The sequence below is a fragment of the Notamacropus eugenii genome, chromosome 6 (assembly GCF_028372415.1).
Source record: "Notamacropus eugenii isolate mMacEug1 chromosome 6, mMacEug1.pri_v2, whole genome shotgun sequence".
NCBI lineage: Eukaryota > Metazoa > Chordata > Mammalia > Diprotodontia > Macropodidae > Notamacropus > Notamacropus eugenii.
This window is the reverse complement of record NC_092877.1, coordinates 148,745,066-148,758,314: the sequence shown is the minus strand read 5'-3', so window position 1 is coordinate 148,758,314 and position 13,249 is coordinate 148,745,066. Positions and strand designations below refer to the sequence as shown.

At 38.8% G+C, this 13,249-nt stretch overlaps 1 protein-coding gene across 6 annotated transcripts in view; it reads left to right on the top strand.

The window, feature by feature from the left end:
- Positions 1 to 13,249, top strand: part of SH3D19 (SH3 domain containing 19) — a 209,560-nt gene that overhangs the window by 170,773 nt on the left and 25,538 nt on the right. For all 6 annotated transcript variants that reach the window (XM_072621236.1, XM_072621235.1, XM_072621234.1 and 3 more), the window contains 2 exons: positions 3,915 to 3,987; positions 8,210 to 8,340. In XM_072621236.1, coding sequence (XP_072477337.1) covers positions 3,915 to 3,987; positions 8,210 to 8,340 — 204 coding nt within the window. The remainder of the gene's footprint in view (positions 1 to 3,914; positions 3,988 to 8,209; positions 8,341 to 13,249) is intronic.

Genomic DNA, 13,249 nt, shown 5'->3' with positions numbered 1-13,249 from the left:
GAAGGACTTGAGTTCAAATCCAGCCTCAGACACTTCCTAGCTGTGTGACCCTGGGCAAATCACTTAATCCTGTTTGCCTCGGTTTCCTCATCTGTAAAATGAGCTGGAGGAGGAAATGGCAAATGACTGCCATATCTTTGCCAGGAAAACCCTACAAGGGGTCACAGAGTTGGACACAACTGAAAAGCACTCAACAACATAATGAAAGGAATGGATCTAGATGGCCTCTGAGATTCCTTATTGCCCTAGATCCATGATCCTATGAGCATAAATTACAAAGAAGTCACTGAACTGAACCAGTGGAGGGAATTTCCACACTGGGAGCTTTTAGACCAATGATATAATATACCTGGACGCTCATTCAAGGGGGAGAAACATCATATACATCTTTTAAAAAGAAGTTAAAACAACTGCAGTAAACCAAGAACAGGCAAAATTGGTTGCCTTTGATTCTGGTTTTATGGTCTCTTCTGTGTTAATATAGCTCCAGTGCTTGGCACATAGTAGGTGCTTAATAAATGCTTATTGAATAGATTTTGTCAGACAAATGAATCTTGAAAACAAAGTGTAGTTTTGAAGCAAATGACTGTTGGAAGACAAAAGCTCAGAATTCATTGAAAATAAAGGAAATTTATCTTTAGTCCTGTCACTTCTGTGTTTTGACATACAATCATTTGGTCATAACATCTGTTGTTCTGCTCTCAGAGCACAAATGAGTATAACATTGGAAATGATACTGCCAAAAGCTGTGTTTTATGAGAAGAAAAATGAGCTAGAAATATCAAAAGAGAAATCGAGGATTTTTTAACAACCTTCCAAGTTTTATTGTACTTCAATTTTGCCTGACTTGTCTTGCACTGTGGATACAATTACTTCTCAAGTTGTGTTGGTGTCCAGAGATTACTATAAAAGTGATGATGATGGTCCACAGTAACTCCACTCATCTAACATCCTCAGGCAGTTCTGTCTTCTGCATTAAGGGATTTTCCAAATGATGGAAGCTTTCCTGATTTAAATGCCTACACCATTTGAGAGTTTTTATAGGAGTTTGCCCAAGACTTCGGGGCTATGTTTTTCTTTTGTTTCATTAGATTTAGAGCTACAAGAGAGCTTAGAAATCATGTAATTTAACCACTTCATTTTACAGATGAGGAAAATGAGGCACAGAATGGAACTTGACTTGCCCAGGGTCATACAGGTAGTAAATGGCAAAGTCAAGATTGGAACCCAGGTCTTCTGACTCCAAATCTAGTGGAGCTTTCCACTATGCCTCACTTCCTTTCTCCTGATAGTTCTCCCACTTCCTCCCTTCCTTAGATGTCATTTATTAATGGTGGCAGTATCCTACAGCCCCACCCCCAAATTTTTGTTTCTTGTAACCCAAGAATAACTAAGGATTGGCCAATGTCCTTAGTTTTACACATAATTCCAAGTCAGTAAGTTGAAGGTCTCAGTAGTGCTCATAGTCTACTATTCTAGGTTCTTAACTATGTTCCAGATGGTTGAGGTTCAATAAGTGTAATTCCCAGATAAGTGAGGCATCACCATCACAATGGTAGTTAGCAGGAATAGCCATTTTGGAAAGTTTTTTTCAGTGTTTTGGCTTTTTTTTTTTTGGAGTCCCAGGAGTGTGTATCCTTAAGACTTATGATAATTTGAGCTGTTCTGATCCCTTTGGGAGGTATCACTCCCTGCCTACATCCCTGTCCTGTTCTTCTCCATTAAAGACAAAACTGGCTAGTATTAGCAGAATAGGACCACTATAAGGTATGATTTAAGGTCATTAAAAGATCTCCCTGACCTAAAATACCTCGCTACCTTAAATTCTCACACTCTTCTTCCTTTAACTAGGCACTGAAAGTTCCCACCAAAATGCAAATATTACTCACTAGAGTGGTAATTTCTTAAAGTCACTGTTGGTCATGAACACTTTAGCTTGAATCTTTAGTATTCCAAGTTCGCTAACCATTTACTCAGGCCCTGAGTAAGACATGAGGGAAATTATTTTTCCGTTATATTAATAACCAATTATTAAATTAGGATTAAGGCTTTTTGTCTTCGTTTCCTCATTCAGGGAGCAGCAGCAGGTCAGGCAGCTAGTCTCTGAAGGATAAGGCTGATAGATGAGATTGTCCAAATCCTCCAGGAACATGCTCCTCTTTCTTGGGCAGGACCCCACCCAGCTAAGAGACCTTACTTCTGTTTAGAGTATACACAGAATTGAATCCAGTTGAATTCTAGCCCTGATGCATTAAGCTTATGTCCTTGCACCCCTCCATCAGAATTTAGGGTGACCCAGCTCATGAAGGAGAAAACCAACCAGAGTGGTCTGGATAGAGATGGATTTTTCCATTCAGAATCCTGGCGGGTGGCTGAGTCTCATGATCAATCCACATTCTCAGCAGAAGGAGATAAAAGACTTTTAGCCCACCTCACTCCCAACCTCCCCATTCACAAATCGGAGTTGATTTCTCCTGTCAAGGGCATTCCCATTCCCTTTCAAAAAGAAAAATATTTAAGGCATATCTCCATTAGCTGTCTGGTTCTGGAGAGAAACCACTGACCATCAGTTTATTGATTATTAGCCTAATTAATAAATGATTATTAATTACCTGGAAGCTCATTCTCTCAGGATTTTCATTTGTCACAAACACAAGAAATGTAGGTTGTATTATCTTCTAGTATGAGGCATTACCTAGAATGGCGGATCTAAATAAAACTGCTTCAAAACGAGAAAGAGTGAAGGCTATAGATTTCACCACAGTGAGTATAAGGAGGATATGGTGCCCTTCCTGTAAGGAGGAAGTAGGGCACTAGGGGAACACCATAAATCAGTGATAGGTCATGTATATACCTTGGATTTGGAGTTAGATAGCCTCAGTTTGAACCCTGACTCTAATTACTGGCTATGTGATCTTGGACAAATAGCTTCCCCTCTCTGACCTTTAACCACCTCATCCAATAAAGTGGAGGTAGAAATGGAACTAGATTATTTCTAATGTGTTTTCCAATTCTAAATCCTTTTTATGCAATGTTACTTAATTCACAGTTTTGCGATTGTTTTCACCCTTGACAGAAGACTTTAATAAATTTTTTGTGATGATTATAATAGACAATTGTCAGTGGTCTAAAGAAAAATATATTTCATTTGCAAGCCCCACTTTTTTTCTCTGACGAGCAGTGAAGGTTTTTGTTTCCCTCAATTCACTTGCTTGAAATCCACCAATTAGTTCCTGAAAGCACCTTGGGTACCCTATTTCCTTTTCCCATACAAGCCTTGGCATTGACTTAACCATCCCAATTATATAGGAAAGCCCAAGCCAGACAGCTGGGGCACAGCATTTGCTCCTAATCAGAAACAGTATTGAATTAACCCATAGCAAATTAACTGGAATTGATGGTTATGCCTGTTGTGAGCTTGTGGCAAATCATGGGCTTCTTTCCTGATCAGGAAAGTCAAGTGGAATTCTCTGGGATTGTCACTATTCCCACCAAATGGAGATACCCGGTCAGAAGCCTGCAAAATCATTACCAATCTAAACCCTGAAATAGGAAAAGCTTGAAATAGGAAAAGAAGCAGATGCAACATTGTGGAAAGGAATAAAAGACCATTTTCTCTCTCTTCCTCCCTTCCTCTTTCTCCCTTCTCTTACTCTTGTCTTTCGAGTCGCCAGATTCTTCCTCAGATAAAATTCCCAAAAGTGAAATTGCTTAATGAGCGAGAGTTAGTGTACCTCCCTTTGGCAAGGACATTCCTAACCAGATAACGATGCCCTTGTTTAACTCAGCTGTGTGACTGGTATTATGTACTGATAATATGTGTCAATAGAACTCTAGCAAGGGGAAGAAAAGGTCTCAAAGTAAATAATAAATGGTAACTTCATTTATGATTCCATTGTTTTTTCTTTTGCAAGGATACAACTAATGTACAGAAGTCTGTTGACAGCAATGTCCCTCATGCGCTTGTGCTACATGATTTTCCAGCAGGTAAGGACAAAAGTCAGAGGCACTGTGGTGTAAATGGATAGAGTGCTAGACTTGGAATCAGGAAGATGTTCAAACCTTGCTTCTGACACTTACTTGCTATGTGATCCAGGACAGGTCACTTAACCTTTCTCTGCTTTATTAGGATTTATTAGTTGAGTCATAGATGGGTAGCAATCTGCCTTGGTGAAGGGCATTCCCACACTTCCCAGTTCTTCACACTGACAAAATCAGAAATTCTTCAAGGATGGAAAACTGTGATGAAAAAATTAGGTTCCAGAACATATATTTTCAAACTATTAACCTCTTCTGTTATAGATAAAGGAAGATTCGTTTTTGACCTACTTTCTCTGAATATACAGAACTTTGGGCCTGGAAGTGTTCTAAGAGGTCAAACTATGATGGAAAACTATGTTCTGGGACTGTTATTATTCAAGCTATTCACCTTTTGGGTTGCAAATCAAGGAATATCCATTTCGACCTACTTTCTTTTTTTATTTATTTTTAGTTTACAACACTCAGTTCCACAAGATTTTGAGTCTAAAATTTTCTTTCCCTCCCAAAGATGGCATGCAGTCTGATATAGGCTCTCTCTCTATATATATATATTCATGTTAAACATATTTTCACATTAATCATGATGTAAAGAAGAATTATAATCAGTGAAATGAACCACAAAAAAGAGAGAGAGCAAATATTATGCTTCCATCTTCATTCAGACTCTGTAATTCTTTCTCTGGATGTGGATGGCATTTTCTATTATGAGCCTTTTGGAGCCGTCTTAGAACCTTGCATTGCTGAGAAGAGCCAAGTCTGTCAAAGTTAGTCATTGCACCATGTGGCTTACTATGTACAATGTTCTCCTGGTTCTGCTCCCCTCACTCAGCATCAGTTCATATAAGTCTTTCCAGGTTTTTCTGAAGTCCTCCTGCTCATCATTTCTTATAGCAAAATAGTATTCCATTACATTAATATACCACAACTTGTTCAGGCATTCCCCAGTTGATGGGCATCCCTTCAATTTCCAATTCTTGACTACCACAAAAAGAGCTGCTATAAATATTTTTGCCCATGTGGGTCCTTTTCCCATTTTTATGATGCCTTTGGGATATAGCCATAGAAGTGGTATTACTGGGTCAAAAAGTATGCACATTTTTATAGCCCTTTGGTCATAGTTCCAAATTACTCTCCAGAATGGTTGGACCAGCAAAGCATTAATGTTCCAATTTTCCCACATCTTCTCCAGCATTTATAATTTTTCTGTTTTGTCTGCTTGGTGTGAGTGATGCAGTATCCAAGAGTTGTTTTGATTTGCATTTTTCTGATCAATATTGATTTAGAACATTTTTCGTATAACTTTAGATATCTTTCATTTCTTCCTCTAAAAACTGCCTGTTCATATCCTTTGACCATTTATCAGTTGGGGAATGACTTGTATTCTTATAAATTTGCCTCTGTTCTCTACGTATTTTAGAAATGAGGCCTTTATCAAAGACACTGATTGTAAAAATTCTTTCCCAGCTTTCTGCTTCCCTTATAATCTTGGTTGCATTGGCTTTGTTTGTACAAAAACTTTTCAATTTAATGTAATCAAAATTAATCCATTATGCATTTCATAGTGTTCTCTATCTCTTGTTTGTCAACCTACTTTCTATTACCATACAAAACTGTGGACCTGGAAGAGACCCTAAAAGGTCACCTAGTCCATCCCCCTTTCCTCCAAGCAGAGTTACATTCAAACTAGCCCCCAAAGTGGACACTTAACATTTTGTGTAACTCCCCAAAAGATGATTCCACAAGTTATTTCTAAACAATGAATGCCATCTGCCAGTGGGATACCAGTTAGTAATTGTAATAAAATTGTATTCAAAAGTATTGTATTGACCTGGGTTCAAATTTTGCCTTGTAAAATTTACTAGCAATGTGACCATGGGCAAGTCACTTAACTATTTAAAGCCCTTCGTAATCTAACTCCCAAGCTACCTTTCCAAGCTTACAATGTATTACCACCTTTTACCTACTCCCTATTCCAGTAAAAATGGTCTACTTTCTGAACCACATACATTTCCTATTTTCTGTCTCCAGGCCTTTGACCAGGCTGTCCCCCATTTGTGAAATGCTCGTCCTTTTCACCTCAGCCTCTTAGAATCTCTAGCTTCCTTCAAGGTCTTTTTTTGATTTCCCCTAGCTACTAGTCCCCTCCCAGCCCCCAACCCAATATTACTGCTTGTAGACTTGTTGTATGTTTTGTGTTTATTTATATGCACATACATTATTTCACCTAACAAAAATTAAGTTCTTTGTGGGCAGAGACTGTTTCACTTTGGTCTTTCTATCACCATCACCACCAAGCACAGTGGCTGGCACATAGTGCATGCTTAATAAATGCTTGTAGCAAAATTGAATGATTGATTGACCTCTGTAGAGATGCAAGATCTGTTCTGTGCTGATTGTGGTAACCATAGCAGGACAGACCTTCCTAGAGGATGCTGAGATACTGAAGAAATTTAGGCAGTCCACACCAGCATGGATTATACGTGTAAATTTATTAGGTGAACTGTGGGGGGGCAGGAGGTACTGGAAGGCCAGTCCTGGGCAGCCACAGGACAGCACATGGCAGATCCCTGCACCTCCTTTGGGCCAGGTCGGATATTATATGGAAACAGAAAAAGGCACCATGCCAGGGATGGCCCAGGAACACATGCAGGTTTTCTCATGAGATAGCTGGAGCTTCTTTCCCAGTTTACATTTACTCAAGGTAGCTCACATTAACTGGGGTCAGATGTCATATTCTCACACTCTGGCTACCACCTTACACCTTTTCTAAGCCAGTTCCTTCAGCTACCAAAGGGTACTTACTACACAGGATGTTGTAAGGCTCAAATACAATGAATGGAAAGTACTTTGCAATAAATGTCAGCCAACCTCAAAGTCAGTGGTTAAAGTCCCACTTCTGACAAAGAGTGATGTATGACCCTGGGCCAGTCACTTAACCTCTCAATGAGCCAGGCAACTCACTAAAACTGCAAGGTGCAAAAGAGTTGCTGATCCACACTATTTGAAGGTGTTTCCTGTAACAATTAATTCAAAGGTACAAAGCCTTGCAAAATTATACTTTCTAATTTAATAAATGGAATCCTAATGCCTAAGAAAGTTGAGGATTTTTGTACAAATATATCCCTTCAGATTCCCATATAAGAATAAAGTCCAAAGATTTTAAAGGAGGTTTTTGAAAATTTTTTCCTTGCTTTAAAAATCTAATGCTGCCACTTGTAATTTACAAATACAATAAGCTCCTGATTATCTGCATCCCAATTATCTTCTTTATAGAAACTAGACTTTGTTTTAGTATGGCTTAAATCTGCTTGTTGAAAAACTATGTTAATCTGGTTTCTTCAGTTATTTCAGATTAACATTTACCAATTAAATGCTTTAAAAAGTAAATGGGTGATTGGCAATAGTAATGTTACCATTTTACCACTGTAAAATGCTTTTAATTTTTTAATAGTACCATTTGCCTGGAGTTAAGAAAACCTAAGTTCAAATCTGGCCTCAGACACTTAGTAGCCACATGATCCTGGGCAAATCACTTAACCTCCATTTGCCTCAGTTTCCTTATCTATAAAATGGGGATAATATTAACCCCTACCCCACCGAGGTATTGTGAAGATCAAATGAGACAGTAATTTTAAGCATTTAGCACAGTGCCTGGCACACAGTAAGCATTAATTAAATGTTAGCTATTAGATTTATTATTTTTACATTGGAAATATATGATGGGAAAAAAACAAAAAGAGGGGGCTGGTCACAAAGAGAAAGAGGAAGAGAAATAACCAGTAGCCTAGTGTTCCATACATTCCCATGAAATGTGAGGAGAATTTAATGAAGGTTTTTATACACTAGGTGGAAAGGACAAGCATGGAATAATAAACAGATATGGATGATATTTTACCTTATTCCAGACATCAGCACATTATGAACCCATCTGAATTGATCTTAGAGGGGGAGCTTATTTTTAGATGTACTAACAAAAAGTACTGAGTTTTGTTTTTGTTTTTTGAAAAAAACAACTTAATTGGTTGTGAAGTTAAGTCAGTTCCCCAAATCAACTCACTATGCACCTCAAATGGACAAAATTAAATGTTGCTCTGTGGTGCTGTCTTTTTATTAATTACATTTGCAACTGGGATAATTTGCTGCCCATAATTGCAATTTTCTTTTACAGAGCAAGTTGATGACTTGAACCTCACTTCTGGAGAGACTGTGTATCTTCTGGAAAAAATAGATAGTGATTGGTACCGAGGAAAATGTAGAAACCAGACTGGCATATTTCCTGCTAACTATGTCAAAGTAATTGTAAGTGGTCCATTTCCATTTTAACTGGTCTAATGTTCAGTTAAGAAAGAATATGGATGTCATTTGGCTGGCCAATTAAATTCAACGCTGAAAAAGAGACCAGGGTACAGGTCTCTAAGGTTCTGATTTCATTTCTTCCATTGGCTTATTTGGGATCTTGCAGTAATATATTATTTGTTTCAGCTTATTCAGCTAGAGAGAGAATGATTACTGCCCAATGCAACATAATGCCTAAAATCCTCAGAAGGGCTAAGAAAAATATTCCAGCATAAATGGTGAACAACTTTTACTTGACTAGTGATTAGCCATTTTAAGATATGTGTTCATTTAAAAAAAAATGTTTATTGATTTTTTTTTAACATGATGATAAACCCTGGCTTTACTCTCCCTCTAGCTTCACTCCATCACCTTTTAAAGATTCTAGGGGTGCCCCTGAGGGGGTTGAGTGTGTCTCTTCTCTAATGTTATTGGCTGAAACCTCCATTCCAGTGTGGTCACTGTCAATAACCCATGACAGACTCCCTAGTTCCACATAACCAATAAACATCAATTAGCTTCTACCAAGGGAAATTTACTTGAAGGACATAACAGGAACAGAAGTGTAAACATTTCCACCTAATTCCAGGGCAAGGCGGGGAGAGGGAGTTGGTGCACAGCACACAATTCCCTGCACCACCTTGCTCGCTAGGGAGAACAGGCTTATTCTACTCCATTTCTACATAGCAATGAACCCAAGTCCAGGTCCAGATGTAGCATAGTCACTGGATAAATTTGAATCTTAGCTAACATTGGGCTGGGTCCCCCAAATTGATCCTCACTACCCTGGGACTTGACCTTTCAAAGCCTACAGTGTCATTGCCATCTCTCATCTCCTTACCCTAAAAACAGGAAAAATATCCCCAGAGAGTAGAGGCACATGTTTCTGGGGATACCTCTACCCTTACAGCATTGTGTCCTTTTTCTCACCAGAACTCAGCCAGGCAGGAAAGAATCAGACCAAAAGGGCAGGCCTGGTTTGACTAGTGATTCTTGAATGTACCCTAGTACCAGCTCCTTTGTCAATCAAAGAGGTTCTCCGGCACCACATAGTTGTCAGATTGGAATCTGTTACCAAAAGTTTAGCATCAGCCGAACTTTCTGCACATGCTCATAAGGGCTGGACTCATTGTCTAGTTCTCCCACTAAATTACCACAACCATCACTTCCCCCTGTCTCTTTCCCCTTGTAAGAAGGAAACATAGCAAGACAAAGCAAACAAACATATTGGCCATATCGGACAGGTAATTGTGCATCTCTAGCGCATTTTCTCTCTGCTGAGAGAAGGAAAACAAGTTTAGACTATCAGTCCTCAGAAACCAAGAGAGGCCACTAAATTGATCAGTTTCAGATGTGCCTATTACTTCTTCAGTATATTAAATTAAATGATAATCAGTTATCCAGAAAGAATATTCCTTCAGAAGACTTTCCCTTTCCTGAAGTCCTTTTCTTTTGCTCTTCTTTGCAATATTTACTTTTGCATTCTTTACTCGCTCTCTCTCCCCTACTGCAATAAATAAATAAATAATTTTCTGCAGGTGGATGAGATTGTTATTGACTGGTCCAGTGAGGTTATTATTCTGCTTACTGGGAGATTCTCACACAATAATTGCAAATTGGATAAAGCAAGATTATCTTTAACCATTGCAATTTCATTAAATACCACAGCCTGCCTTATGAAAGAAGCCAAAACATGGGTAACTATTAGGGAATGTTAGTGATAAGCTCAGGAATGGTGTGATGTCTGGGATAAAGCCAGACTACTTCTATTTATTTTCTCCTTATGCTTTTTCTTTAACTGACACATTTTGTTTTGACACAACAAACACCATTTTCCCACAAATATCCAAACATCTCCCCTACACATTACTCCCTACACACGCGCACGCATACTTGTACAAAACAGTCTCTGAAAATAATTATGGAAAGCTGCCTAATGGCATGATTCTGACTACTGATACACATCAGGCAGCCTTTAGGATCTCTATGATAACAGGAGCATGATTTATCCCTTGGTAAAACTTACTGATATTGGGAAATGCCAATAAGAACATATAATATTAAACAGTTTTGATCATTAACAGCCTCTCTGGGAAAAGGAAAAAGCATTTTCTATTACTTCTACATGTTGGAGGGAGATGGAGAATAAAACCTCAATATTTCAAATATAAATTAATTTAAATCCCTTGGATAATTGAAAACATGGTTATTGAAAATTGAACATTATACATTGAGCCAGATTCCCTTGGAGAAACCTCGCTATATCCTTTGAATTTTTATTAACGATAACAGTATCTTGCAGGCTGAGGCACTATCTTCCAAGGTGTTTTAATATAGGATTTTGCACACAGTAGGTGCTTAATAAATGTTTATTGTATGGTTGAGTTGAATTATTAAAGTTAGCCCCTAGAATCATAGAATTGCTGAGACTGAAGGAAACCTAGATGTCCTGTAGTCTAATCCCCATGTTAAAGATGAACCCCAGATAAGTGAAGCAGCTCCTCAAGTTCACAGTTATCTTGGGCCGACTCTGTCTTCTGCCCTGCATAGGAGCACTTTGAAGAACTTCCTTATGACACTGAACAGTCAATGCCATACATGTTTAGAGGGCCTTTAGGAAGCAAGGACGGAAACAAGCATTTATTAAATGGCTACTGTATACCAGGCACTCTCCTAGGTGTTTATAAATATTCTCTCATTTGATTCCGATGACAACCCTGGGAGTTAGTTGCTATTATTATCTCCATTGTATAGAGGAGGAAACTGAGTCCCACAGGTTAAGTGATTTACCCAGGATCACACAGCTAGTAAATTCCTGAAACAGGATTTGAACTCAGGTCTTCCTGACTCCACCCAGCGTCCTATCCGCTACACCACCTAGCTGCCCGGGTGCCTTTATATTTTAAAAAATACTCTCTTGAAAACCACTCTGTGAGAAAAATGGTATGCTTATTTTTATCCCTATTATATATATTATTATAATATTATATATTATATGCCATACAATATATCTTATGTTATAATATACTATAATATAATATATTTTATCCCTGTTATACAGATGAAGAAACTGAAGTGAGGTGACTTAGCCTGATTCACATAGTTAAGTAAGGTACAGAAACACACTCTGAACTCAGGCCAGGTCCAGAGCTCTCTCCGCTCTGCCCTGTGGCCCTAGTGGCGACATAATGGTTGCAGGAAGTGCTTCACAACATTCCTGTGAGATATCTGTTCCAAATATCCCTATCCCCGTGTCAGATGTAGAAACTGACATTCAGAGAAGTTAAGGGACTTTTCTGTGGTTAAACAGAGGCACAAATCAGGCCCAGGTTTTCTCTATGTCCAGCATCCTATAAGCTACACCGAAGCTCATCCCAGGTTTTCAAGTTACATTTTTTAAAGGATTCATTTGTTCATTATTACGAAGAGATAGTCTCTCCTTTTTAAGGTCAGACTACGAAATAGGACAGTAATTATACCTGTGGAGCACATTCTGAGCAGCTCTCATTTGAAATAAATACATTTTACACACTTTTAGAATTCTATAATGAATCAAGTAGGGCATGATACTTGAACTGAAACCCTAAACTGGGGTGGAAAACCTGCAGTCTAGAACCTCTAGGTTCTCAACTGCAGCCCTTTGACTCTAAACTTCACAGAACAAATCCCTGCAAGGATTTGGTCTGTAAAACTTGGACACAAAGGGCCACACCCAAGGACTTGGAAGACCATATGTGGCCTCCAGGCCATAGGTTCCCCACCCCTGCTGGGTCTAAACTATTTTGGGGCTAGGGTGCATTCTGCCACCAGTTGGCCAAGTATAATATTGCAACCTATCTCTGGAAGACAAAATTTTCTTGTTGTTCAACTGATTCAGTCATATCTGACTCTTCACAAGTCCATTTGGGATTTTCTTGGCAAAGATACTGAGGTGGTTTGCCAGGTGATTTTACAGATGAAGACACTAAGGCCAACAGGGTTAGGTGACTTACCCAGAGTCACATAGCTAGGAAGTGTCTGAGGCCAGATTTGAACTCAGGAAGGTAAGTCTTTCAGATTTCAGGCCTGCCACTCTATCCAGTGCAGAACCTAGCTGCCCTTTATATTATAAATATACATTGTATAAATAATAAATATAATATAAATATGTAAATAAAATATAAATTTACATTATAAATACCCACAGAAACGAGAAGGGAAAAAAATCTTCCAGACTCATAGATAGGGAGTCCGAGAATTCCCCAAGTACGGAGGGTGAGCTGGGAAGACCAACTAATGGTAGTGGAAAGAGCCCCAGCCTTAGAGTCAGAAGACCTGAATTCAGATCCTCAGAATGACACTTTCCAGCCATGGTGGTACAGATCAGTCAGTTGCTCCCTCCCTGTAAAATAGGGCCACTTCTACTCCTCCCGTGTGTTTCACAGCGCAGTTGTGTAAGAAGTGTTTTTGTAACCTGCTGTAGAAATGTGAGATGTTATAAAATGCGACAGATTATCTCCATAGACAGCGTTATTACTCTCCTACGATGCGCAGAATCCCATGCAGCTGGCAACCCTCCTCAAGCATTTTTAACTAAAACCGTTGCTTATACTCACATGCACCTCTAGTTGCAAAGTGATCATCAGAGGAAAATGGGGTACTACTGTGGAAAACTACTTTTCGGCAAATTTGGATTGACGTTTTATTGCATTTGAGCAAGAGATATTTATATTTTTAAATAAAACAGGGGAATCTACAAGCTTTTTTTTTTCCCCTGGTTACATAAGCAAAGCTACCAAAGCAGTCTGTGCAAAACACAGGATCCAAAAGCTGAAAAGAAGCACCAAGAGACATACCTGGAGATCAAAACAGACCCTTGAGCTACTGCAATAGT